This window comes from Neopsephotus bourkii, unplaced genomic scaffold, assembly GCF_033783945.1.
Source record: "Neopsephotus bourkii isolate Nb327-2 ecotype Australia unplaced genomic scaffold, CSIRO-AGI_Nbou_v1 NB_1637, whole genome shotgun sequence".
NCBI classification, from domain to species: Eukaryota; Metazoa; Chordata; class Aves; order Psittaciformes; family Psittacidae; genus Neopsephotus; species Neopsephotus bourkii.
The window spans coordinates 401,431-427,722 of NW_026902112.1; the positions used below are offsets into that span (position 1 = coordinate 401,431).

General features: G+C 41.0%; 2 protein-coding genes across 7 annotated transcripts in view; one reads left to right on the top strand and one right to left on the bottom strand.

Moving 5' to 3' along the window:
- Positions 1–2,942, top strand: part of ENOX1 (ecto-NOX disulfide-thiol exchanger 1) — a 375,494-nt gene extending 372,552 nt beyond the window's left edge. For all 6 annotated transcript variants that reach the window (XM_061374279.1, XM_061374278.1, XM_061374274.1 and 3 more), the window contains one exon: positions 1,981–2,942. In XM_061374279.1, coding sequence (XP_061230263.1) covers positions 1,981–2,112 — 132 coding nt within the window. In that variant the 3' untranslated portion in view covers positions 2,113–2,942. The remainder of the gene's footprint in view (positions 1–1,980) is intronic.
- AKAP11 (A-kinase anchoring protein 11) overlaps positions 1–26,292 on the bottom strand; it is a 430,499-nt gene that overhangs the window by 33,000 nt on the left and 371,207 nt on the right. The window lies entirely within an intron of this gene.

The window sequence follows — 26,292 nt, forward strand, 5'->3', positions numbered from 1 at the left end:
CCCCTTCAGATACTGGAAGGCTGCTAAGGGGTCTCCATGCAGCCTTCTCTTCTCCAGGCTGAACAGCCCCAACTTTCTCAGCCTGTCTTCATACAGAAGGTGCTCCAGTCCCCTGATTATCCTCGTGGCCCTCCTCTGGACTTGTTCCAACAGTTCCATGTCCTTTTTATGTTGAGGACACCAGAACTGCACACAATACTCCAAGTGAGGTCTCACGAGAGCAGAGTAGAGGGGCAGGATCAGATCCTTCAACCTGCTGGTCACGCTCCTTTTGATGCAGCCCAGGATACAGTTGGCTTTCTGGGCTGCAAGCGCACACTGAAGCCAGCTCATATTCATTTTCTCACCGACCACCACCCCCAGGTCCTTCTCTGGAGGGCTGCTCTGAATCTCTTCTCTGTCCAACCCGTAGCTGTGCCTGGGATTGCTGCAACCCAGGTGTAGGACCTTGCACTTGGCATGGTTAAACTTCATGAGGCTGACATCAGCCCACCTCACAAGCGTGTCAAGGTCCCTCTGGATGGCATTCCTTTCCTCCAGCGTATCAACCGAACCACACAGCTTGGTGTCATCAGCAAACTTGCTGAGGGTGCATTCAATCCCACTGTCCATGTCAGCGACAAACTCGTTACTGTCATGAGAATATGTACAAGATGGATCTGATTACTCTGGGGCTTTAGAATTTCTCCAAGACTAATTTTCAGCACCTACTAATATGAATAAGCAGAATTATCATTGACAGAGAAGCCTATCAAGGCATGAAGATACCTATGGGTAACAGGCAGCACCCATAAATTTCTTTACTGATTTTTTCATGCCATTACTTTAGAAGAAGTAGCAGTAAGATAAAATCTTTCATTTTCATAGAATCATAGAATGGTTTGGGTTAGAAAGGACCTTGAAGACCTTAAATGGGCATGGTCACCTTCCACTAGAGAAGGTTGCACAAAGCCATGCCCAACCTGGCCTTGAACACTGCCAGAGATGGGGCAGCCACAGCTTCTCTGGACAACGTCTTCCAGTACCTCACCACCCTCACAGTAAAGAAGTTCTTCTTTATATCTAATCTAAATCAACCCTCTTTCTGTTGAAAGTTATTCCACCTTGTCTTACCCTTACATGTCCAGGGCCAAAGTCCCTCTCCAGATTCCTTGTAGCCCCCCTTTAGGCACTGGAAGGCTGCTGAAAGGTCTCCCCAGAGCCTTCTCCAGGCTGAACAATCCTCATCTCAGCCTTTCTCCATAGGAGAGGTACTCCAGCCCTATCATCATGATTTTACGTGACTGTTCATTTCTTTACTTACTACTGATTATACCAGAAAAGTTGCCTTTGTGAAAGTGTTTTCTGCAATGAGAACATCCTTCCCATTAGGAAGGTGACCAGTGATTAAGGTTTTGATACCATAAAAACATCCTGAGTAATGCCAAGTCAAGTACTTTATGGCTTAGTTATCTAGAGCTGCTGGATTTTTCAAACTGGGACAACATATGATTCTATAATATGGCTCCATGGATAGTCAGCCCTAAGTAACAAAAGTGAGCTGACTAAAAAATAAAGTCTGTGTGACATCTTTTTTGCAAGAGAAGAACTGATGGAGCAGGAGGAGGATTCAAGAGCTCCTGGGATGAGAAAGAATAAGGTCCCATTTGCTTCCTCCTTCTCACAAGTATATCCACAACTGTAGTTCTTAGATGGACTTCATATCACATGGTGGGGCTGCAGCCCCAACATAGCAGTTGTCATTCTTTTACAGTGGGAAGCCACTTACAAAAGCGGAAGCATTCCTGCAAGGAATCTGCACTTGCTTTGGAGTCTGGAAATTCCTGTCAGGCTAAGGTTAAAAAAAAATATAAATGGTTGGTTGTTTTCATCTGGCCTGTATTCCCCCCCTTTGCCCCTTTATTTCTGTTCTCCCTATTTCCCCTTTCCAATCTATAGGACAGTTTTCTCACTCTAATTTTACTTTCACTTCTTTCTTAGATCTCTGCAAATGAGATAGAAATGCTTTTGATGAGACTGCCACGCATGTTTAAACAAGAATTCACTGGTGTAGGAGCAACACTGGAAAAGAGGTGGAAGTTTTGTGCCTTTGAAGGAATTAAAACTGTCTGACTGTGACTAGTAATGAAGCTATGCAGAAGAGAAATTCCTAGAGCATGGCAGGGTTATAAAGTATTAAAGTAAGAAATTTGGGTTTGGGCACATAGTAGTATGTTTTCAAAGTTATCCAAGCCTGATTTTAGTTACATTTGTGACGTTCTCTTGTGAGTGGAAATGTAGTTGTGCACCAGTTCCTAAAATAAAATAAAATTAAAAAAAAAAACAAAGTTTCAAAATGTGACAGATCTGTTTCCTATGAAAACTGAAGAAAGATACCACAGTCATAATGATTTCAAAATACTACATGTCCTACATCTAAGAAAAGCTCATTGAGCAAACAGTTAAGGAGAAAGACTGCCCGGTTATGGTCGCTAAGCTACAGCGATGTATATGTAATATGTAGTAGAACTCATTAAGCTTTGTTATTGAAAGTTCTTTCTGTTTAGTAAGAGAATGGAGTAATTTTGCAGTGAGGAAAAGCATACCAAAAGAAAACTTGAAGATGTGTTTGAAGTTATTGTATTTTGTAAATTAAGTTATATGCTGTACCAGGGATTTTTGCCTTATTGAAAGAGGCCTGAAAATGTGATTGGAGTCCTCAAGAATGCTTTATCAAGAATATTATTTTTCTAATGTAACTATTCTCCATTACAAGTTCTTTTAACATGGATTGCATATCAATTTTCATAAACATGTAAATAAGGAGGAAACCAGTGTTACTGTATTGTATTTGGTATGTAACATTCAGGTTTATGCATCAACATAAATATTCAGTTGCATTACTGTTACAAATTTTATAGCAGATATATTAATTTTTATCAATAAATATGACTTCTACCATATTGTTTGTACAAGTTTTTCTTCTGATGTTTTTGAGTTTCTGTCAATCCAGCAAGAGTCTTCTGGCACTTACTTTTCTCCTACCTAAGCTATTAATTGCAGATAATTTGGTTAAATTAATTAGGAGTCAAAAAAGAGGTTGCCATATTAGATGAGATTAAAATAATTAAAAATATTGGCAGAGGAAGTACCAGTATGGATCTTTGTTTACCTGAACAGATTTCATTTGTTTTTTTCAGACAAGCAGCCAAGTTAAAAATGAACACCTTCAGATTTCTCATTTTCACTGTTGTGCTGGGTAGTTGCAATGAATCCAATTAGTTGCTCCTTCTAACTCCCAGCTAATTATTCTGGCCTTTGGCCAGCCAAGGAAAGGAATAACTCACTTTTGATGGTGTCCCTTAATGACATCAGTGTAAATTATCATTTAGGATTTACTGTCACACAGTACTCCAGCATTACTGTAAAAGCCAGCAAAAGCTGAAGAAGTTTGTGTATCAACCAAGCTGGGAGAGTATGGAAGCAATCACTCCTCCCAGAGCCCTGCTTTAAAGGACTGAATCAGTACAGCATTTAGCATGGTGCTGGATAAGAAACAGCAGCCTCCTCTGAGTCACACCTCTATGTAAGCAGCGGAGCCATCCACAAGAGAGCTGGCCCTATCAAGTGGGGCACCAATAGCAGGAAATACGGCAAATTGCAACAGATGCAGGCAGTATCCAGATACTTGTCAGAGTGATGTTTCACTCAGGTTCTTCAATAAACAGCAATTAGTGTCAAATGCAATTAGTCATGAAGGAACTCTCTTACATGACTGCTAGTGATTACTGCTTTAGGAACAATTTCTCTTCTGGCATCTACCTGGAATATAGAAATATTAAATGAATAAATTGTGTGCAAAAGGCAAACAGAAAGAGTCTTGGTAGGTCTATTTTAGGAGAAAATTAAGCTTTAAGTCAGGACACACAGAACTTTTTTTAAAGAACATATATGTTTATTATGGTTGCTGCAGAACCTGTGCTAAGGTAAGTTACTTGGATGAAACTAGTAATTATATGCCAGTTATGTTAATTAAAATTAGTTTAATCCAAATAACTCCTTCTTCTCTTGTGATCATACAGATTTATGAATAATTCAGGCAAAAATGTGTTAGGCCTGACAGCTCTTATTTAAGTAGTGCAACATAAATGTGTATGGATGGCACTTAAGCTGGGGAAAAGAGATGTGAGAAAACTTTCACCTCAGCTTTCTTCATGCCATACTTATTCATGATATTCTGTCCTCCCTTTTCTCATGTCCTCCTTTATCTTTTCTTTAGCTCATGTCCTCTTCCACAGAACAACTCCAATCACAGATGGCCACGAAACATCTTAAAACTGACAGGACCTTGTCACCTTATCACCATATATTTCTGTGCATGTGTTTTCTTTTCCTCTTTTACTTCTTGAGTTCTTCATGTCTATCTAGATCACAAGTGCTTTAGGAAAGTGACATTTTAGTCCTTGTGTAGTGCAAGCTAAAAGGGAATCTCCTTCACTGGCCGTTAGAGACCACCAGGGAAGATCTAAACAGCATGCAGGCATCCTGCAATATTGTAATGTTTCACGAAACCTTGAAACCCTGGGGGATCCTTATTAGTTTCAGATTGGGCCCCAGAACTGGGTTTAGCATTATGTTCTCAATTGCTTTGGGGGAAACTGAATTAAAATGCTCGGTTCTATCACCTAGCTGCTGAAGTGTACTTGATCCCTTGGGGATCCTGAAGTGATAAAATGGGATGAATATCAAGGAAGCCACCTTTGAAAGACATCTAGATTGGACGTGAGGAAGCATTTCTTTATTGAGAAGGTGGTCAGACACTGGAACAGGCTTCCTAGAGAGGTGATCGATACCCCAAGCCTGTCTGTGTTTAAAAGGCATTTGGACAGTACCCCATTTGGACAATGCCCTTAATAGGATGCTCTAATTTTGTCAACCCTTAAGTGGTTAGGCATTTGGACTAAATGATCATTGTAGGTAGCTTCTAACTAACATAGTTTGTAGCCAATTCTATCTCCTCCAGATATGTTACTGATATATGGAGAAGACAGTGACGTTCTGAAAGCCAACGCTAAATTCTGGCAAAGCATCCTTTAGCCAGCTCCTCTGAGCAGTTGTCCTGGGTTTAGCAGTAGCAGTCAATTTTTTCTCCTTAGTAGCTGGTGCAGCACTGTGTTTTGACTTTCAGCCTGGGAATAGAGCTGATAACACCAATGTTTTTAGTTGTTGCTAAGTCATGTTTACTCTGACAAAGGACTCTGTGAGTTTCATGCTCTGCCAGGGAGGAGGGGAGGCCAGGAGGAAGCAGAGACAGGACACCTGACCCAGGCTAGCCAAAGAGGTATTCCATACCACAGCATATCATGCCCGGGGAGGTAACTGCGAGTTACCCAGAAGGGCACGGGGTCTCTTTTGGGGGGTTGGGGTTGGACTTGTTTCGGCAGGTGGTATCATATTCTCTTCCCTTATTATTTTCTTTTATCATTATTATTACTGGTGGCAGCAGCAGTGATTTGTGTTATACCTTAGTTACTGGACTGTTCTTATGTCAGCCAGTGGCAGTTACATTCTTTTGATTCTCCTCCCCATCCCTCCAGGAGCCGGGGGGGGGGGGGTGGGGTGGAGGCAAGAAGGGGGGGAAGGAAAGAAAGAGAAGAGGGAGGAAGTGGGGGGGAGTGAACAAGCTGCCTGACTGGTTTTAAACCACGACAGCAGTGCTGTCAGCCAATCTGATGCCCTCATAGCCCAGAAAGATGTACTCCGTATGAAGTGTGCCACTGCAGGATGGCTGTAGAACCGTGGAGCCATGGCTACGGGTGAGGGCTGTTGGGCATTGCAGCAAAGCAACTTGTGAAAATGCCATGAGGTGATGCCACTTAACTGTGATAAAAGAAGTCACTATAATGGAAAAGAAGACTAGTCCTTTTCTACATCACTTTATCCTGATGACTGGAACAGAGGCTTGGTCATTTGCATCAGAAGTCAGTATGCTGTCCCCCAGAAAAAGGAAGATATTGAGGTGACTAAGTGTACTTAGTGAAATGAGCAGTGCAAAACCTGAAGCAAATTTCTTCAGCTGAGTCAGGTTGAAGGAGTATACTCATTTGGCAGAAGCTCAAAACTAGTTTACAGTTGGCAGGATCCCCACAATGGTAGTGGGAAAGAAAACAAGGGAAGGAAAGGTCAAAGGGGCACTACATCATCAGGCTAACCATGACCTCAAGAACTGAGACTGTGCATAGCCTGGTATGCAACTGCAAGTTGTGGCAGAAAGTCATATCTGTGACACCTCTTCTCAAACAGGGACTACTGGAACAGGAGAAGATTTGGTTTCTAACTGCCCAAACATGCTCAGGGTAATTTGCAGGGAGTTGTAAGCTCAGTTGGCCTGAACTCCTGTTCTCTCAGGAGAGCTTTTGAACTCATCGTCAGCATTGAATTGTCTTGGAGCCGTGGTAGGGTTGACTTTTATCAGTTTAGAGGGCAAGCCTCTTACTGCACTGTATTTGATTACCACTTGAAGGCCTAAGAGATACAATGTGCAAAACCTCTTGGACAAATGCGAATTACACCCTGCACATTTGAGAGAGATGAGTGTAACCTTTCTGTTAAATTGCATTTTATGCCCACAAGAGACAGCAATGTTTGATGAAGACTGCATTATCCCCGTTACTAAAAAGGAAATTTCTAATATTTCCCCATCCTATTGCACACAGTGGAGTCTTAATTGTTTATTGAAGTGTGCATATTTCTGGCAAAACTTGCACGTTCACAACTGCCAGAGCATCACATTCATTTAAGGAATCGCTATACTGAGATTTAGAGGAAACCCTGTATCAAGCTATGCTACATTTAGCTACACATCATATACAGTAAATGCTATGGAATCTGAAGCTAAGAAATTTGCTGTGAAAGCATTATGGGTGGCTTGTTTAAGTTAAAATTTTGGTCTTGCAAGCACTATTACTTAAAATCAGAATGGCTTTGACTGTCAGTGTTAGTATGATAAAAACGTTCTGCACTGATGTGAGCTGATTTGGGGAACAAGGCTTGGGGAGATGAAGAAGGAAAAGAAGTGGAGAGTATGTTCTTTTTGTGCCTGTAGTACCAGGCTGGTACCTAATACAGGACTGATGTCCACTTTGTCCACTCAACAAAAGCATCTCAGAGTTCAGCATCTCCTGTGAAAGGGTACAAGTTGTGCCTTGACTTGTCACTCTGGTTAACACTGGACAAGTCTGCAGCTGTTTTACCCTAACTTTTCTGTAAAAAGAAAGTAGAAACAGCAGCAGATTCCTTCTGGATCTGTTCTGTAGTCAATATCCTTTGGAAGCAACTGCTGAGCTGCTCAGGAAAATAGAAATCTTCCTACATTTATCAGCATTAAGTGCCCATAAAGCAGGATGCAACACTGAAGACATCCACTCTTTCTTCAGAATCTGAGAGCACAGTCATTGACACTACTTGGACTGCAAAGGGTGAATATTTGCTAACTTATTTAAAACTGTTTCAAAACCAAGTCAATAGAAAAAGCAGCCAAATCAGGAAATTATGCTTACAAGATGCAGAACTCCAGTCTACATAAACTCATTACATTGAATACTTGGAAATCCTAATTCATAAACAAAATCAAATGGATACGCTCAGGAGTACCTCTGATTAAGTGTTTTGCCTCACACTGAGTAATAAACATTTTGTCTATTCAGACTTAATGGTCTGACTCCAATGTCATACTCCCTCTCAATGGGGACATTTGGGGGGCAGCAAGAGGAAAAAAATATGTACTCCTTCAAACCCATCAGAGAGTATTCCTGCAATCCTACCACAGCCATATTATAACTATTTGCTCAGATTTCTGGCTGGTAAATACTTCTTGACAAATTTCGTACTTTTATATACATACATTGAAGCCTAAAAAAACCCATCCACTTGGACTGCTCATATCTTAGCCATGTCACAGTTAGTTCTGTAGTGATCCCAATAGCATATGGTGGTTTAAAATACATCTCCCATAAAAGCATCCAGCCGTAATCAAGGTTATCAAGTGATGGAAATGATTTTTTCACTTTGGATTTTTTTTTCCTCAGTAGTTTGTTAGAAGAGCTTATTACTGTCAAAATTCTGTCCTTACTTCCTAACTTCTTTTCTTTTTCTGTTTTTTTTTTTGGCTGCTTCTAACCAGTTTTGCTTTTCTCTGCAAGATTAAATAATCCTTTAGAACTGCATATTTTCTCCCCATGAAGATATTTATATTTTGTAGTCTATTTACTTCTCAGTATTCTTCCTCATAAACTAAACAGATTGAGCTTTTAAGTGTTTTGCTATAAAGCATTTCTCTTCTCTTTCTCAAATCATTGCATCCTGTTTTTTAATATCCTTTCCAATATTTCAACACCTGTTTCAAAATGTGCAGAGAAAAGCTGTTACATGAATTAGTCTGATCAATGCTGTATACAGATATGAAGTCTCATCTCTGCCCTTGATTCCTTACAGACTATTAGCTAACCACACATGTCAAAGCAGTAGCCCAAGTTAATCACTGTTAGGTCATTATCTTCACCCTTCTGGTGTAACAGATTCTTCTGCATAGAATTGTTTCTGTATGCTAAAGCCTGGCTTTTGCAACCCCGCTGATAGTCTTGTTTGTGCAAGGGCAAAGGTCTCACCCCATAAGGGAATTCAGGAGCTTGGATCCCATGCACAGCCTTCAGAGTTTGTTCTTTACTACCAGGAAAGTCTGGATAATTCTCCAATGTTTATAGCCTTGCATGATTAAAATGGGGTAATCATATCTGCTGTCAGGATGTTAGCTGATCGCATCAAGCATTCAGAGGGCAATCGCACAGGCTTTGTCTAGACTAGGGTTTAAATACGTGTCATTAGCACATATTAGCTGATACATTTTAAAAGTCTGATGCAGACAAAGCATAATGCTTTTAATGGGAAAATCTGGCTGAGTTAGGCCCTTGGGCATTGACGCTGACACTGGTTTGTCTATTTTAGAGTTTTAGAGTAAGTTAGCCAAGGGCTTGTCTGAAAAGTCTCTAAAACCAGAATAGATTAATTCTCAAGTAGTTGCTCTGAAGTAGCTCTACATAATAGTTTCACACAGTTAACTAGGTAAGTTTTCTCTCTTTTACATTCTTCTTTTGGGGTTCTTTGCTTTGGTTTTTACTTTCCTCTCTCACCGTATGAGATGTATTATATTTAAGAATTAACCCTCTGGTGCATTTCTCTCTCCATCACTGCTCCTTGCTGAGTACAGCTGATTAGCCTGCTCATGTCTTGGGAGGAGGCTGGAAAACTTGTGTACTCCACAGATCTGGTTGCTGACATTAAAAATTGACTTGCATTTCACAGAGGGGAGACATGGTACTCTTGTGAGAGGAATGGGAGTGGAGCAACAGAAAACCATGAAATAGGATTAAAAAGAGACTGGAGGGATTTTGTTAGAACCTGGCATTCCATCAAAAAGTCACTCAAATCCCAAGACATCCCAGAAGCCTGTTATAAACTAAGAGGGGGAAAAGGGAAGAAAAGAGATAAGATTTCAGAGTAAAAGTAATTATAAAGTATGGTGGTATTGAGTGCATGAAAGTTTGTGAGTTTTCTTAGCTGGTTCTATGCATGGAGTCATCTCGAGCAGGTGTTGTGTCTGAGTCTCTGTAAAGGGGAACCTTCCAAAATCAATCTGCAGTTGGCTCTATCCCAGAAATGATACTCAAATAATACAAACTACTCAAATAATACAAACTTCCAAAGGCAGAGGAGCCTCCCTGTAAGAAAAATCTGCATCTCTACCTCTACAGTTCACTGGTTGATAAAGAATGGTTAGCAAATGTTAGCAAAATGATTTTTCTTCTCCTTGAAGGCTAGCGAGGACATACATCATTCATAGAAAGCAAGTATTTGCCGGGTAGTCAAAAGTCATTTCAGTATGTCATTTCCACCCCTCTGCTCTGACTGGCTGTCACCTCGTTAGAACTTCTCACTTGGTTAGATGGAGAAAAAAAAACTGAAGACTCATCAGAGTGGAATCTACACTTTGTCTTCAGAAGATGAACAGCCATAGATAAACACCATGCCACCAGTCCAAGGCAGATTTATCTAATAAAGAATTGCAAGTCAGGAACTGTTTTTCAGGATGATACCGGAAGGTCATTGTGTACAATAAAACATATCAATAAAGAAGGAAGCCAGAGGGTGGTTCAACAGCACAAGTTTTCTAACACATTTCCTACCCTGAGTGCTTCTTGATTGACAGCTCTGGAAACAGGAGCTTTATTTGTGCACAGGGCAGGACAGGGAAGGCATTTAAAATTGATCTGGCAGAGGTTTACAGAAATCACCTGCCATACCTTTTCCATCCCTATGAAGTCCTTGACTCATCTGTGCAAACTGCAGAGGAAGGAGACATCTCCAGAGGGCACAGAACTTCTGCTACTTTAAAGATTCATTTCAGGGCTGGATTTTAATCTTTCATTTATAAAATGAATTCCCACTGTCCTAGTAGAAAATTATTCAGTGACTGAGGATGGAAGGCACACACTGGTGACCCCATTCTTCCCCCTCAACCTTCATGATGAGAGAGAAGATTTGGAAGTACATAGCTGGCAAAGAGGTTCATCCTATTAGAAACAGAGAAAGGGAGCTCATATTATGTTCACACAGAATGTTTTGAGATGATTTTTAACTCTAAAGAAAACCCTCTGTAGTTTATAGCTGTGAGATGCTCTAAAACAGAGGTTACTATGGGGAAATGGAGCAGCAATGAAAAAAAAAGTGTTATGTTTTATGAGCACTTCTCTACTTTTCCTCTTCGAAGATACTTCAGTGTGGAGGCTGAAATCCCTACTGTTTCAAAGGTTTACAGTCAAGAGCAGGACTAACATTGGATTTACAACCTCTCTTTGATTTTTGTGGTCCATGCAGTTCAAACGTCTGAAGAAAAACAAGGAGGTGCATGCCCAGGTGAAATGGAACTGGGCAGTCATTCATGCAACAGCTCTGCAGTGCAGAGCTTTTTATTTACAGCAATAAAATATGGGCAGATGGTCAAAAGTTCAATGACGTATATTGGTCATGCAACCAGCAAGAAATCTGTACATGTTCAGACTTCGGACTTCAAATTTTTGTTTGTCTTTCAAGAACAATGAGATTTCTGTTATAACACAGCCTTGTCAAAGATAATGGAGGGTAAACTGGATGGATCTGGGCAAAGAGTGATAATCAAAGGCTAACTAGTGATGTGACTGTTGCACAGTACTGTGCAGGGATATTGACACTAAGTGTGAATAGGCTAGTTTGGCCACAAGAGACATCATAGCTGTGTTTGTACAGTCTCCATCCAACTCAATACACACTAGTTACTGCTGTCAGGTTAAGTGATTTGGTACCATCTGGGCTGTCTTTTTCAGAATTTATTTCTACGTGGTTTCTTCTTCTGAAAAGTTTATTTTGGATAGTTCAAGCCTTGTTTCAGGCAGCTAACAAGCTCCGTTGTCAACAGGAAAATATGAATTATCTGCAGCAAAAGTAGGTGGGTCCTAATTGAAAAAAGAACCTGGACACCTTCTTTCTGAATTTCCGACAAGCCTTGAAATTACTTTATTTGACAATTTCCAAAGGAGATGGAGCAGCAAAATCATTTCCAGAAACAACCAGAAAAAGGTTTCTGCTCCCAGACCCATTTGGCTTGTACCTGTCCCAGGTTCTCCACCCCGAGCATGCAAAAATATTTGGAGGACAGCAAAAGCTGGTCAGAGTTTAAGTCACGTAAGTAATTTAAAGCTTTGGGAGAGTTAAAAAAAGGTCTCTTGCTGGCAATCGCAGGATCAGTGCTACTGTTCTTCTCTGTAACTAACCTAAAGTGAGGTTTTCATTAACTCTATTTGATGCATTGTGAAACAAACTGAATGAGAATGTTTAGGCTGAGAAAAAAAAAGAAGGCAACAAAAAGTCCCGCAAGAGCCCAGCTAAACAACATACATCAAGAGCTGAGTAACAAAGAAAATAACTCTAGATACACAAAGTCTCAGTTTTGCAGCTATGCAGGAGATGGACAAGTTCAAAGCTATACAAGGGATAAAGACTCTTCTCCCAGCAGAGGTGTTGTGAACCTGCCACTTTGTGCCATGTTATAGAAGTATAACTCACTACTAAAATGTCCTTCTTAATAACATGTATTACATGATAATACAAAGACTTGCACTAAGCCACAGACCCTTGGCTTTCTGAACTATGGAGATTAGTCTGAGAGCCATCACAAGATAAATACACAAGCAAGGGAATCTGTGACCAAAACTTGTATTAAAGCTACTTAGCAATGCTCCAAAACCCAGCCAGACAGTACATGTTTCTTACCAAGAATTTGCTTTTAAATGACATCAATACCAGGATTTTCACTAGAATGTGGACATAGAGCTAAATATGTGAGAGATGTTAGCCACTTGACAAACTTCCCAGAACATTTTGTGATTGCAGTCATTTACCACTTCATGCTGTAGAGCAGAAAGCAGAGCCTAATTTTGAGTTGTCCAGGTAAACACCTCACCTGCTCAACTGCTGGATAAGCAAGATGCCGCACTGCCCCAGTTTCCATCACTTTGTGCAAGGTTTTATCCATCCAGCATGTTCTGAGGGTATCTGAGATACTGACCCCCTATTTGCGGCTGTAGGTACACACCCAATTGCTCAGTCCTTAAGGCTACTACTGGGTTTTCAGAGAGTCTTCAAATATTTTTGTGGCATACATTTGTGCTGCTATGATTGATAACCATGGTCCTCTGAATTCAAAGTCTGAGAGTCACCCACTTGCATTCTGCACAACATAGGGAAACACAAGTCCTTGAAGTATAGTACATGGATGGGTAGGACATCCTTCCTGGTCTTCTAAGGAGGCCTCTCTTCTGGTCTTCTCAATCCATCCTTTATCTCCTCTCATCCTATCTGCAGATGGGTGTGGATTTGTGTATGTCTGTGTGAAGTCTCAAGACTATTCAAGTGGACTAAGACTTTTTTACCTCCTCAGTACATCACACCTTTTAATTTGTTCATTTCATAATATCCATTTATTTTATTGGAAGTCATATGGGTAAAGGGGCATTACAAAAAGAATCTACATGTAAATGGCAACCTGTCTAATTTACAAAGAAATGAGGAACATGCAGTTGCAATTGAGAGCATATAAAGATTTATATAAATGCTTAGTATGAATTAATGAATAAAATATGCATGAAATAGTATGCATAGTATGAAATAATATGAATGAGATATGAAAGGTTACCTGCTCAGAGTCATAATGTCCTTATGGACCAAAAGCTACCAGTTACTTAAATTTTTGTTCAAATACAGGAAACAAGAAACATGAACTATAGTGTCTGTCTGAGACTATGGATTACTAGTACCTAGTTTCAGGCACTGACACTACTACAGCACTGAAATTCAAGAGAGCAAGTGTGACTCAAGGTTTCTGCCATATGAGAGGGGAAGCAGTGACAGAACATAGCATACGGCATGTAGGGGCAGAATCCAGCCTTTGCTCAATAGGTCCTATGTAAGCAGGGGTAGACCTTACCTTCACAGTATGGTCATGCTGAAGAAGGAGAATTAGCTTTCACCTTTCACTCAGAACATTCTGTTCAGGAACCATGACAGGGTGCATGATACTGTAGTTAGCTGAGGAGGAACAAGCACAGGGAAAGTGTATTTGGTCTTCACCACAGGTATCTGCTAGAAAATCAAGGGTTGCGATATCCAGGCAATGATGACTCACTCAAGAGTCTGACAGAGCCAGAGCTTGCCAGCAGCAGTTACTTTATCTCATCCCAGTTTAAGCTCTCAAGCAGACAGATTCAGTGCAGTCCAGGGTTCTGCATTAAGTACCTCATTAAAGAGGTGCTGAGTTTGGTGGATTCATCTTCAGCTTTGCTCAATGGAAAAGCTAGACCACAGCTTGTCAGCCTCCATAGAGCCTTCTGATTTTACTGAAACAAGGGAGCAGCTCGCAAATGTTGCCACTTGAAGCAGGGGTTTCAGTGGTAGGGACCGCGATTGCCCCTAAATCTGCAGAGCACCACCTTGCTTCTGCTGACCCCTGAAAGCAACGTCGCTCCATTAAGGAAGCAGTCAGCAGAGAACACGGCCACTCCTGACACAGTGATTTATTCACAACACTTCCAAAGGGGCAAGTCACGCAAAGGTCGTGGTGCTGCAGACAAAGTAAATAGTTTGCTATAATGTATGTGGGGAATAATAATGCCAGACATCCTAGAATAGCGAAGGGGAAAACATAAATTTCCCCTTGCTTATAATTTATTTAATGATCAGAATCAGTGGAAAATGAAGCTGAGATGATGTGGTTAGGAGAGGACTTCCTTGCTTAATCTTTTTTCTCCTTCCCTATCTGAGCCTTATGTACAAAATGCAACATATGTAGTAGATGTATAAATGAGTAAAACCTGTAGTGCATACCAACTCCCCAATCCAGTAATTTGTATTTGAATGTTTTAGCAAAAACTATGGCTACAAACACTTCATAGGCTAATTTTCAGATTCATGAGTTTTTGCTTGGTTTACCTGCATGTTCTCCAAGCACTGTGCCAAAATGACATTTTCTTTCTTGCACTGAAACATAACACAGACACGTGTCCAACTACTTTTGTATGGGCTAAAGCATACTTCCTCTTTCTGCTTTTTGTGGATTCATACATATTAGACACACATCTTTGGGTTTTAATTATAAAATTGATGTAGACAGCAACCAGAAATAAAATTGACAAATCTAATTTCCTAAGTAACTCAATATCACCTCAGGATCTCTGAGGAGGAAAAGAAAAAAAACATATGTCCAAGGAGTTACAAGAATGTTTCTAAAGGGATGAATTAAAAGACTAAACAAAGAAAAAAGTTGATCAGATTAATAGAGGAGCATTTCCCCATGTCAAACTCCATATTTATTGCAGAGGATATATGGGTATATATGCCAGGGGAATGTGGTAGTATTTTAAACATGAAAGTGACTTTCCATGCTGATTCTAATCTCAGACGCTAAGAGGCAAACAACTACATAGATATACATTGTAAATGCATCTTAAAAATAAAAGTTTCTAAAAATAGTTGTGTAATGATCCTATACTGTGCTGTGCCAGCTCAAATCATGTAAACTCCATCTCAATCCTTAGATTTAATCTAATTCATTATCAAAGTGATTGACCTGTCCCAAGTATTGACAGAAAAAGAGGATTGCTGTAAGGTAAGCAGAGAAAGCTGTCAAGTGACCAATCACAGCCATGATGAGACCTGCGCTGTTATGGAAGGGGCATAGGTAGCTTTCATGTCCCACAACAAAATGTCACAGATAGATACACAAAGATAATCCTGGACATACAAAAGATAAATAAACTTAAACATGAAAATACAATGCCAGTCAGCAGCTGTGTTTTGTTTCCAGGAGCAGGTCAGGAAATAGAAAGAAACCCTGAGAGAACAATGTAGTTAGCTAAACAAGAATTTGGACACAAACTTAGATTTAGTGAGGCATTTATTTAAATCCCTTGTTGCAATTTTCTGCTCCTGTGTTACCCCAGAAAAGAGTATAGCACTAGGATACACACACATCCACAAATCTAAATCTCAGGCTGCAACTGTGATACATCAGCAGGCATGGAGTAATTCTAACTCTGGCATCTGCTTTGCCTGTGCCCTGCAGAGATGGGTTTGTGTTGCTGGAGCCAGGAACACCCTGCTTTTCACTGTTCCCTTGTGTCTGTTTTCTCTCCATTGGAAACTGGGAAAAGTGTATCTTTAAACCTTAAAAGGCAAAAAAGCTGTGTTTATGGACAATATTGCTTTCACAGTGAGAAACAGGGTGAATTATAAACACAGACACAGTGGATTAGACTAAGTCTTAACCATCCCAGCACCCATACCAAGTAGTGGCTTCCAGAGCAGATGCCATGTATTTATTATCCCTTTATGAATTTTTATTCCATTAATTTATTTTATTTCATAAAATCATAGAATGATAAAATTGTTTGGATTGGAAGGGACCTTAAAGCTCATCCAGTTCCAACCCCCCTGCCACAAGCAGGGACACCTTCCCCTAGAGCAGGCTGCTCAAAGCCCTGTCCAACCTGACCTTGAACATTGCCAGGGATGGGGCAGCCACAGCTTCTATGTGCACCCTGTGCCAGTGTTTCACCACCCTTATAGTGAACAGTTTTCTTCCTTAGCTTTCCTAAGCTAACCCCTGGCTGCTTGGGCAATTTCTCTATATTCCTCCCAGGCTACCTGCCCTTGCTTTTACCCTTTGTAGGCTTTATTTTTGTGTTTGAGCTTGTTTATGTTTAGTTCTTTTGGGAACTAATGGAAAATTTTGGCATCTGATGTGTTATACAGCAAGGAGTTACACAACTAGTCTGTTCACTTTGAAGAAGTCTGGTTTAAAACCAGGCAGATTAATTTGATATTTTCTAATTTTACTGTACGAGGAAAAGACTTCAAAATTAGTTGATCTACCCAAATCTGCTATAATGACTGGTCACTGAACTGCTGTCAAAATTCATGCTTCAAGTCAGCCTTACAACTTGATAGAGTACAGCTCTTCTTGGCAAAAGCAGAGGTCCTAAGAGCCACCTTGTCCTCATCAGGGGAAGATCTCTTAGAGCAGTCATATTTTTGCACCCATTGAAGGAAGACTTGGTGATGATGTGCTGCTGGAAGGAGCAGGTGGTGATCAAACCTTCATTAGGCAGTCTGAGGATTCATAGAATAGATTAATAGGTCTGGAGGTGAACCTTAGCACTTCTGTATCAGCTGCAGACAGGCTTCAGTCATTTTCAGCAACTTCTGCTTCAGTCAGTCATCATGGCAAAAGGTTGTTATACTTTTTTTTTGAAATGACTCAATCTTGTGAAGGTAAGAAGGTCTTCCACCCAACATCAGCGATGTCATCCCATGTAACTATAGTCTAATCAATGAATGTGATTCTGCATGCAACTAGACATGGTAGATCAATATAAAAACCATGTTACAGCACTGGTGTCAAGTTACTGCCTCCTAAATAAACTGATCACAACCTAACCATTACCAATACGCTTGTTTGAACTAGTCCCAACATGCAGGATAGACTGTTTCCTTCCGCAAAATAACAATATACAATAAACTGTAAAACAGTTCTGTAAGGAGTCAGTATATCTGCGTACAGAGGTCAGACCTTAATCTCCAGAGAAGTTGGTATCCTTCTCCACTTCCCTCAATAGAGAAGCAAGTATCTCAGTTCAGAGAGGAAAACTGAAAGATTAGGCTCAGAGAATTGTGGAAGAAACTCACAAAGGTCTTGCCAGGGCCACAGAGCAACTGAGGAATATCTTTATGACACAGTACTTTTTGAAGTCCTCAGCTCTCTTCTGAAAGACTGAGCTGAAACTGGTCTATGGACTGTACTGTAGTCCAGATCACTAATGTGCACAGAACAGCTTATTTTACCTAAACCAAACTGGAAAATAAACATAGAGTGGCTCAGCAGCCTTGAGACAAAGCTTAGAAGTTTGCAGGTCTGCTTCTTCCCTTCTCCTTGGAAAAGGATTTTGGGATCTGAACCTTACTGCCCAGTGCTCCTTTGTGCATGGTCAGGCCATGGAACAGCAACCAGTTTCTCTCACTCAGCAGTGTCTTTCAGGTAATCTTCAAACCCATCTATGTGTACAAGGAGCAAGTCAGAGAGACACAAGAGAAGCATTTGCTAACCTAGCTCAAAGACATGCAGGTTTTGCAAAGGCTGAGGCCACAGCTTACACTCCCAGAAGTACAGGTTGGTGTGTGAGCAGAGTGCCTATTTTCTCACTACAGCCACTAACCTAGGCTGAAAGAATCTGCAGGGCTATTAAGCTACCCAGATGTAGATGCCTACTTTAGGGAGAGGTACACACTCCTGTATCCAGCCAGCTGAGTAGCTCCCCAGACTCCCCTCACCAGGAGTATGACAGCAGCTTAGTCATCCTCATTGCAGATGCCTACCGGTTCATATGCATAAGATTTAGCTTAGGCTAATGCGGACAGTTTCTACTTGCCAAAGCCAAGGCGGAAAGTAAGAACCAGAATTCGTACTTTATTCTCCAGTCTGTAAAAACATTAATATAATCCATAGCCAAAAAGTGCTTTCAGTTTTTTGCCTAGGAGTCTTGATGACTTTCCAATCACTCCTTTATTGCATACACCATCACTCTGAGTTGTGCATGAATGTACTTGGGCTCTAACATGCAAAACTTTTCAGAATCTTGTAACAGCTTTCATTTAGAAGTGGAATTTATGCGAGTGTGTGTTAATGATTTGGCATCTTAAAGGAGTTATTTTGAGTGCTATCTTTAACTTCATTACCATTAAATTATTCTAAAGAGATGCTGGAAGCTTGTGGCCTAATGCTTTGAACCAATTTAAAAATTCATATGTAGAGTTTGTGGTAATCCACAGTCAAGAGGACATTTCAACAATGGGAACCAATTAAGCAGCTTTTGGGAAATCAAGAGGTGTTTACCTCAGTTATACAATGTTGATCTTTTATTACATATTTTCTGCATAGAGTGGGTTGGCAATCGGGTGGAAATTCATTGCAAATATCTAAATCATTTGGTAAAACACAATCCACACAGCCTTTATTTTGCAAGTAATTACCGTCACATGCACGTAGTAAAGCTGGAAAGCTTCTAGAAATCAAGTTCCATTTGAACAGTCAATCCCAGATGGCTTCCACTCCTAAAGAAGACCATAATAAAAAAACGGCATCTTGAGAGAAACATTCATCTCCAGAAATTTGTCTGTCCCTCTAAGGTCAGCATGCAGCCAGCCCAAATCTCAGGATTGTGTTCCATTTCCCTTATATAAGTGACACAAAAGAAAAAAAACACCAGGGAATGATCATCTTAATCTTTTATGTGATCCAAACACTGGCTGTAGGGGCCACTGGTGCTAGGAGTTTCTAACTGGAAAATTTGGGCAATATAGTTATTCCACAAAAGCTGCCCTAATAAATGTTGTTCATCCTTATTCAGTGTTGCACTAAATCACTGTAAGGGAAAAGGGAATATAGACAACATAATGTACAGTCAGATTCACCCATAGGTTAATGCAGTCAGAGTAGTCTTTTAGCTACTGACCAAGAGATCAATGACTTTTCCTGATCAATACCACTGAGAATCTTTGATTCTTTCAGAAATGGAGGATAAAGGAAACATCTTTAAAGATGAAATCCTTGCTTTCTGAGGTGTTTTGTTAGAAGAAACTTTGGCTTTCTAAACATGATTTTTGGGGGTTAAGGGAAATAAAAAGGGCAATTTTGATACTTACATGAACATGTTATTTTCCTGTCATACATTCCAACACCTCCTGAGGTTCTGCTAAGCACTTTAAAGTTATTGTGGGATAGGGGATAATTGGCATTACCACTATAAAATCTTCCCCTCAGTTCTCTACAGCATGAATCAGAAGCATAAACTGCTGTGCCTAACTGGGAGAAGTAAGAAATAGACTGTTCCCACTGGAAAGATAAGTGACTGGAAATGAGCCCAAAAAATTTGTGGTTAGGAGTCTCAAAGCTGGAATACTGCTACAGTGGATTACCAGGGAAACCAGCAATGAGTAGGAACCAGACCCTAAACATCTGACTCTCTTTGCCTGGCATATATTTTGGAAAGATGCACAGTACATAAGGACCTCGGATTTACTTCATCACACATCTCAATAAAGAGATATTTTCTACTAAACTGCCATAGAATATAATTTCTCAGTGGTTCAACTTTTGATTTCTTAGAAGTAGTGTGCTCCTGTGTACATCCAATGACCCTGAGTTACAGCAAACATCATCTTTTTGCCTACCTGAACACACTGGTGCGGTGAAAGAGGGAAGAAGGAGGAATAAGTGCCAGTTTAACTCCTACTCCTTATTTAGAGTGACACAGGCCCCTCTACATGTCTTCCTCTGGCCAGTGATGGAGGTAGGATGCCGAACTGTCCTATATTTCCTCTTTTGAAAAATACTGCCTGTGAACCAGCCTCTTTCCATCAAACAATTATAGCAACAGCCCCCCCCCCCCCCGCCTTGCCATCTCCCCCTCTTCATCTTTCCACTTTCTGAAAAAAGAATCCTGCTACTTTTATATATCTATATTTTCTAAATCTCTGCCACAGCTTCTGGGTTTTGCATCTTCAGCTGGCCTTCAATCACATCTTCAAGGAGTTTTTTTCCTTACACTTACAAGAACTGGAAATATATTCCAGAGAAGTGCCTTAAAAACCACCATGGACCCTGAGATGACAAGCCCAAATGTGTCCTATGTACACATAGGCATACATGCAACTTCTCTGCAAGGTCTACTATAAATGCAGAATCTGCCCTAATTCTGTGAAAGTAGCTTTTAACCCTCCTCCACACTGACACATGCTCTAATGCACTCCCTCTTGTACGAATTCACCCCCTCCCACGCTGACATATATATTCTCTCTCCTTCACCACCCTCTTTGCCTTTGAGCTACATTACCCTACTGTGGAAATTGCCATCAGCAATTTTCACCCTTTTCTGCTCTTTCAAGGAGTTTATGCACTGGTGCAGTCATGATGTTCAATTAGCTACTTGATATTTTTTGAGCTTTTTTGCAACTACTTGCACCCATGTTACAGGGCAGCTGTGTTTCTCACGACACCTCCATGGACTTAGGGCATGGACTGAACTGGATGAGGTTGAGCTTTCTTGTTGATTACTTACTCAGGCTCAAACATGTTTTGGGGATGACGTAGCTCCCATTATCAGCTCTCTGTTAACTGATGTGTGGTGCATGCTTGCATTTTATGGGAAGAAGGTTAGTTCAGAGGCTGAAGCAGTGTCCTAGGAATCAGAGGTACACTCAGATCTTGGTACTGAGGCAATAGATGTCCTTCTGAGTTTTTGCTAAAGCATGTAGCACCATCCAACTGCTTACTCCCATTCTCACAGCTCATGGAAAAGAGTGTGATGAATGGGGTGAACACTCTGAGGCTGTTTCAGTGTATAGTCAGATCCAGACATAACCCATGAGGACACTGCATGATTCCCTGGTCAGAGATGTGAGAGTGGCTGTGATCCATTTTCCCCACATATAGGCTTGAATAGAAGTGAGAAGGTCCTAGCTGAACTAATGGCTTGAGCTCTCGACCTTTTATGACTTTTGCAGGTGGCCATGAGAAAAGTCTTCTAACTTTCCTGCACTTCGGTTTCTCAGTTATAACAAAACAGCACTTTCTACCACATGGGGAAATTTTGAGGATAAACACATGAAAGACTGTGGGCACTATCACACTAGAGTAACAAAGGATACGAGTCGCAGAGCTCTGAGATGCTGTAGAACCAGTTGGTGATAGAATTACACCATTATCTACACAGTTTGATGAGCTGAACAAGCCCTAGGAGATGTTCTTTTCTTTTTCTTGTTTTTTTTTTTTTTTACTTTAAGGCCAGCCCTTTAGATTTATTATTTGTGAATCACAAAATATAAACAAATGCATGTATATGAGCAGGCTTAATGGAGAAAAAGTGCTGTGGCTAGACAAAGTACATGAATCTTTATTTCACGTTAAAATGGTGAGTCCTTCATATTGATTATTCCCAGGCAATAACCTTGGCGGTTATATCTAAGTAGCTGAGCCTCAGCACTCAGTTGCTGAAGGAAGAATAGTAGGGAAAAACATTTCTCACCCAAGGGCATGTCAAGGCAGTAGGAATTTAGGGAAACTACAGCTTCTTGGAAATTTAGATTAATATCTAGTAATCTCCTTGGAAAAAGTTTCCACTGACATTACCTGTTCATCCCTATCCCCATGAAAATCTTGTGCTGCCATGAACAGCTTTTTGTTCTTGAGAAATGTTGATTTTGTGGGAAGTGAAGGGAACCTTTACTCAGCTGTTCTGATCTTTTAAGTAAATATTTATTTATTTTCTGTATGAAGTTATAAAGTTTCTTGGGAATACAGATAATGTAGCAGGAGGGAAAGTAATTACTGTAATTTTGCCTGTGCTTTTGGAAAATAATCCATCTGATAAGCACTCCATTTACATTTATGAATTGCACAGCTCAGCATATGAGCATCTTTACTAGATGCATGCAGTCCCTATTTATCAAATACTATTATTCTCATGCTAACAGAAGTACTTGTCTTGGCCTTTTTGCTTTTCAAAGACCATGTGATTAAGATGCTGTTTACATTAAGCATGCCTTGCATTCATTTCTTGAGGAACAGGCATGGCTGACGCTCAGAGGTGCTCCCTGAGGCTTAGCAATGGTTTGAAATAGGGAAGAAGAACTGCAGCCCATCATGGCAGTCAGACACAAAACAGCTGCCCCTATTTTCAGCACAGCTTAGAGAGACCTAAAGCAGGTCCAAACCCCTCTCCCCTCTGGGAAATGGATGGTACAAGCATCCAACCAGTTCTTTTCCTTCATGTTCCTACAGGTTTATTTTCTAGCAGAGGGAAATATCAGTACCTCTGATTTTCTGGGGATAAATAGGAAGACGCTGAAGGAAAACCTCATTAACTCCCTGTGCTACAGAAGACATCAAGACATTCTTTAGGACATGAAGTGACAGAGTGCAGGGGAGAGGGAAATGAGAAATGACCTAGCAACCATGCCTGCCAGTTAGCCTGAGGTCAGTTCCCATCAACATGAATGAGGACCGAAGGCACTCAGCACCTTGCATGCTTAAGACCAAAATGAAAGCAGCCTCTCTCATCAAAATTGCACTGCCTTCCTCCTTCCCACAAGGCATGTTAATTTGATAAGGAGTTGCTGTCCTTGGCAGTTGTTTCCTACTGAGCTCTCTTGACCTCCCTTTCTATCATTTGATGGCAGAGTGAGACACGTGCACACCAGCTTCCGGGCACTGCGAAAGCAGCCAAAGGCTACTGCCATTGCCAACACCACCTTTTTTCCTGAGGAAATTGCTATTTGGGTAGGTATGGTACAGTGAAAGATGGACACTTTGTCACAGCAGGAGGCAATGTAGGGAGTGGGCCTCCTTCCCCACCCCAGGGGTGGCAACGGCAGCAGCTCCATCAGGGAGACCATGCAGTGAGTGGATGGAACGCAAAAGTATCATTCCACTTTGGCTCAGCAACAGCTGTGTCTGCTTTTTCCAGACAAAGCCTGGGGAAAGGCCAAGCAGGAGCACCTCCATCACAGCTTGCGGCTTCATTTAAGCATGGATTCCAGGGTTTGCAGGGACACCTGTGTCACACACTGTCTGAGCATGGGAATGAGAAAGGCAGAATGCCATCTGCTTGGAAAGGTCTGAGGGCTCCTCTGTCTCTCCCCCACTCCTCCTGGTTCCTTACCTTCGAAGTCTCAACTGTCATGGCAGCTGAGCTGTGGCTTTTCATGTAGGTTGCTAGCAGGAGAGTTGTTTATTGTGTTTTATTATGCTTCATGCAGGAATCTGTAACTCTCGAACAGCGTTCATGTGACATACAGCAATACATTTGCTGAATACTTTCCCCTGTGTTTTTACACTTCCTATGCTCTGCAGAGGAACATACGAAATATTTATAAGGTATCAGGTTTGCTACACAGATTTTTCATCACTGCCTATATGCCAAAGCATTTCACAGTGGTAAAAATTATGAGGCTGCATTCAGTGAAATGCAGGGAAAGCTGCTGCAGAACAACACTGCACAGCATGAGTGGGAGAGGGAAGGGGGAGTCAGTCATGAGACCAACAACTGAAGGAGAAATAAATTAAGAGTCATAAAACAAACTGCCATTCAAAACTCCCTTTCCGCAGCAAGGCCATTACTGCAGTTTCTGACAGCTTCATAAAAAGAGGATAATTTGGGAATGGTCCTGAGGATACATTTCTGCTCCTGTCCTGTGTGCCACAGGACATGTCAGACCTCTTCCATAGCCATGCTCTGAAATCCAGCAGAGCACTGGAAGAGGGAATTCATAAAGATAATGAGAATAGCTGTAAACAGAGCAAATGGATATAATAAAAAAAAAAAAAAAAAAGAAAAAAAAGAAAAAGGAAAGGCATATAAAGTCTGGCTTCCAAAGCATCCCTTTGCTTATTGGGATGCCATTGAAAGCTCCAGTGCTTGATGCCTCCTTGCCTGGCATGTAGTCATGGGACACATGTGTACTGTTAGTGGACACTGGGTAGGCAGGACCCCTAGCTCAGCTTGGTAGAACACCGGCCCTCTCAGCTCTCTGTGTTTGCACATTCAGGAGTCCCTAAGTGGATGTGCAAGTTTCCAAGGTGTCCCACCTACCCCAGACAGGGTGTAAAAGATAAAGTTAGAGCTGGCAGTACAATACCATGGAGCATCTTTGTATATTAATACAGGGTGGTGTGCCCTAAAGAAGAAACACAGACTGGCCAGTAAAACTGCTAACATGTGGTGGGAAACAAATATAACCCTAACAGCCTATGCTGTTTATTGCCTACTTGCAGATACAGAGGAAAACAACTGGCTCAGCGACACCACCTTTTAACAACATCTATCTGCTTCAGAGTGCATGAAGAAAATAGTGGTCAGAAAATGGAAACATTTTAATACCAGCTGGTGCTTTCCTCCCACTTGCTACTGCCAGCATTGCAGCACAATATACCTCTGTAAAAACATTTGTTGTGATTTTGGTTTTTTGTCTTTATTGCACTTGCACGTAAAGAAACACACACCAAAGTACTGATTACTTTGTATGAGAAAGTGTCAGTGGAAAATACAGAATAGAAGAAACTGTCAGTGTAAAATACAACATATATATGTGCTATTGAGAGTTTTCAAAACAAAAGGAACCTGCATTTGTTTAATGACATCTAACTTGTGTCTCAGAACAGCTCTTGAGACACTAAGCAAACAAAATATTATATGTATCTCTCATCAAAGCTTGCTGCTTCTCTTAAATTTCATGATGAATCTTACCATACCGTGCTCAGCATATATAAAAACACCAAAAAGAAAGTTCTTGTAACAAAGGTTAGATAATCTTCCACCTCTTGAGAAAAAGTGTCTTCAGAAAAGGGTTTTTCTCTCTCTTGCGTCACACTGGTTACTTTTTACACCCCCTCCTCTGCTTCCCACACACCCTCTCTGCCTGCTGTTGGTTTTGTGGACTAGCCGTCTTGTCTTATAAAAAGTTACATGCTCTTGTCCAAAAATGCTGTGGATACCAGCAGTGCTGTGAATAAATTACACTGCTTAATGCCTCGCCAGTAAAATACACTGTTCAATGCCCCACCAGTTTAATGCCAGGTATAAATAGAGTTCAAAGATTAAATGGATTCTGGAGGTGAATATACAAACTACAGTGGTACCCAGGAAAAAAAATGTGACTTTTACAGAGCTCTGCTTGGGATGAGTGGATGCAATGGGTGTGCTTCCCTATGTAGACAATGTACATGTCTTTCCATGGATATGATGTGTTTTGAATATTTTTTCTGTCCCTCACTGTGCCACATAGGGGAAATGTTTTGGGAATATCTTTACCTCCCTGTATGCCCATAACTCTAAGATATTCTGGAGCAATCAAGATCATTAGGCTCCTGCTGGCTCAGTTTCCAGATTTTTACCCATTTCTCTGATGCATTAAAATATAAAATCACTTGGATCTTGAAGCAGATAACACAAGCTTTGATGCTGCTGCTGAAGCTGTCAGCAAGATGGTAATTTACTTGCTTTAAAGTGTGCAAAATATTAGAAGTTGTTTGTGCTTGCATTGGTGTCAAAGCAGATGGAACCTCTTGCTTCCTATGAACTGTATTTAGTCTGCCTCACTGCATGCACATCAACCACTCCAGTGCTTATTGGTAGGGTTTGCTATTGCTGCTTAACCAAAACTCATTTCACAATGTTCTTTGTGCAATGCTACAATGAAGCACTTTGCAGATGCACACTACATGTAGCAGAACTGCAGCATACATGGAGAACCTCCATCACATATGATGGGTCAAACAATACTTCCCAGTACGTCCACGCAAAGGAGAGAGACGCCAGTGATGTGCAGGTCTGCCTTTCCCCCACAGGGTACAGAGCAGAGAGGAGGCTCAGATCACTTGCAGAAGGGCAGCATGACAGAAGGGGAAGATGCAAAGTCATTCAAGATGGAAAGGTTAGAAGTTATCTACTGCTTTTTCCACTGACCGGCTGCTGCTGGCCCGAGCAGCTCTGCCAGTGTGCAGGTGATTCTAGTTGTGCCTCAACACAGTGTCCCCAGCACTGGAGACCTTTGGTGCTAGAAACTCACAGCACGCACACCTCCTGCTTGTTGCAGAGCAGTAGTGGAGGATTCTAG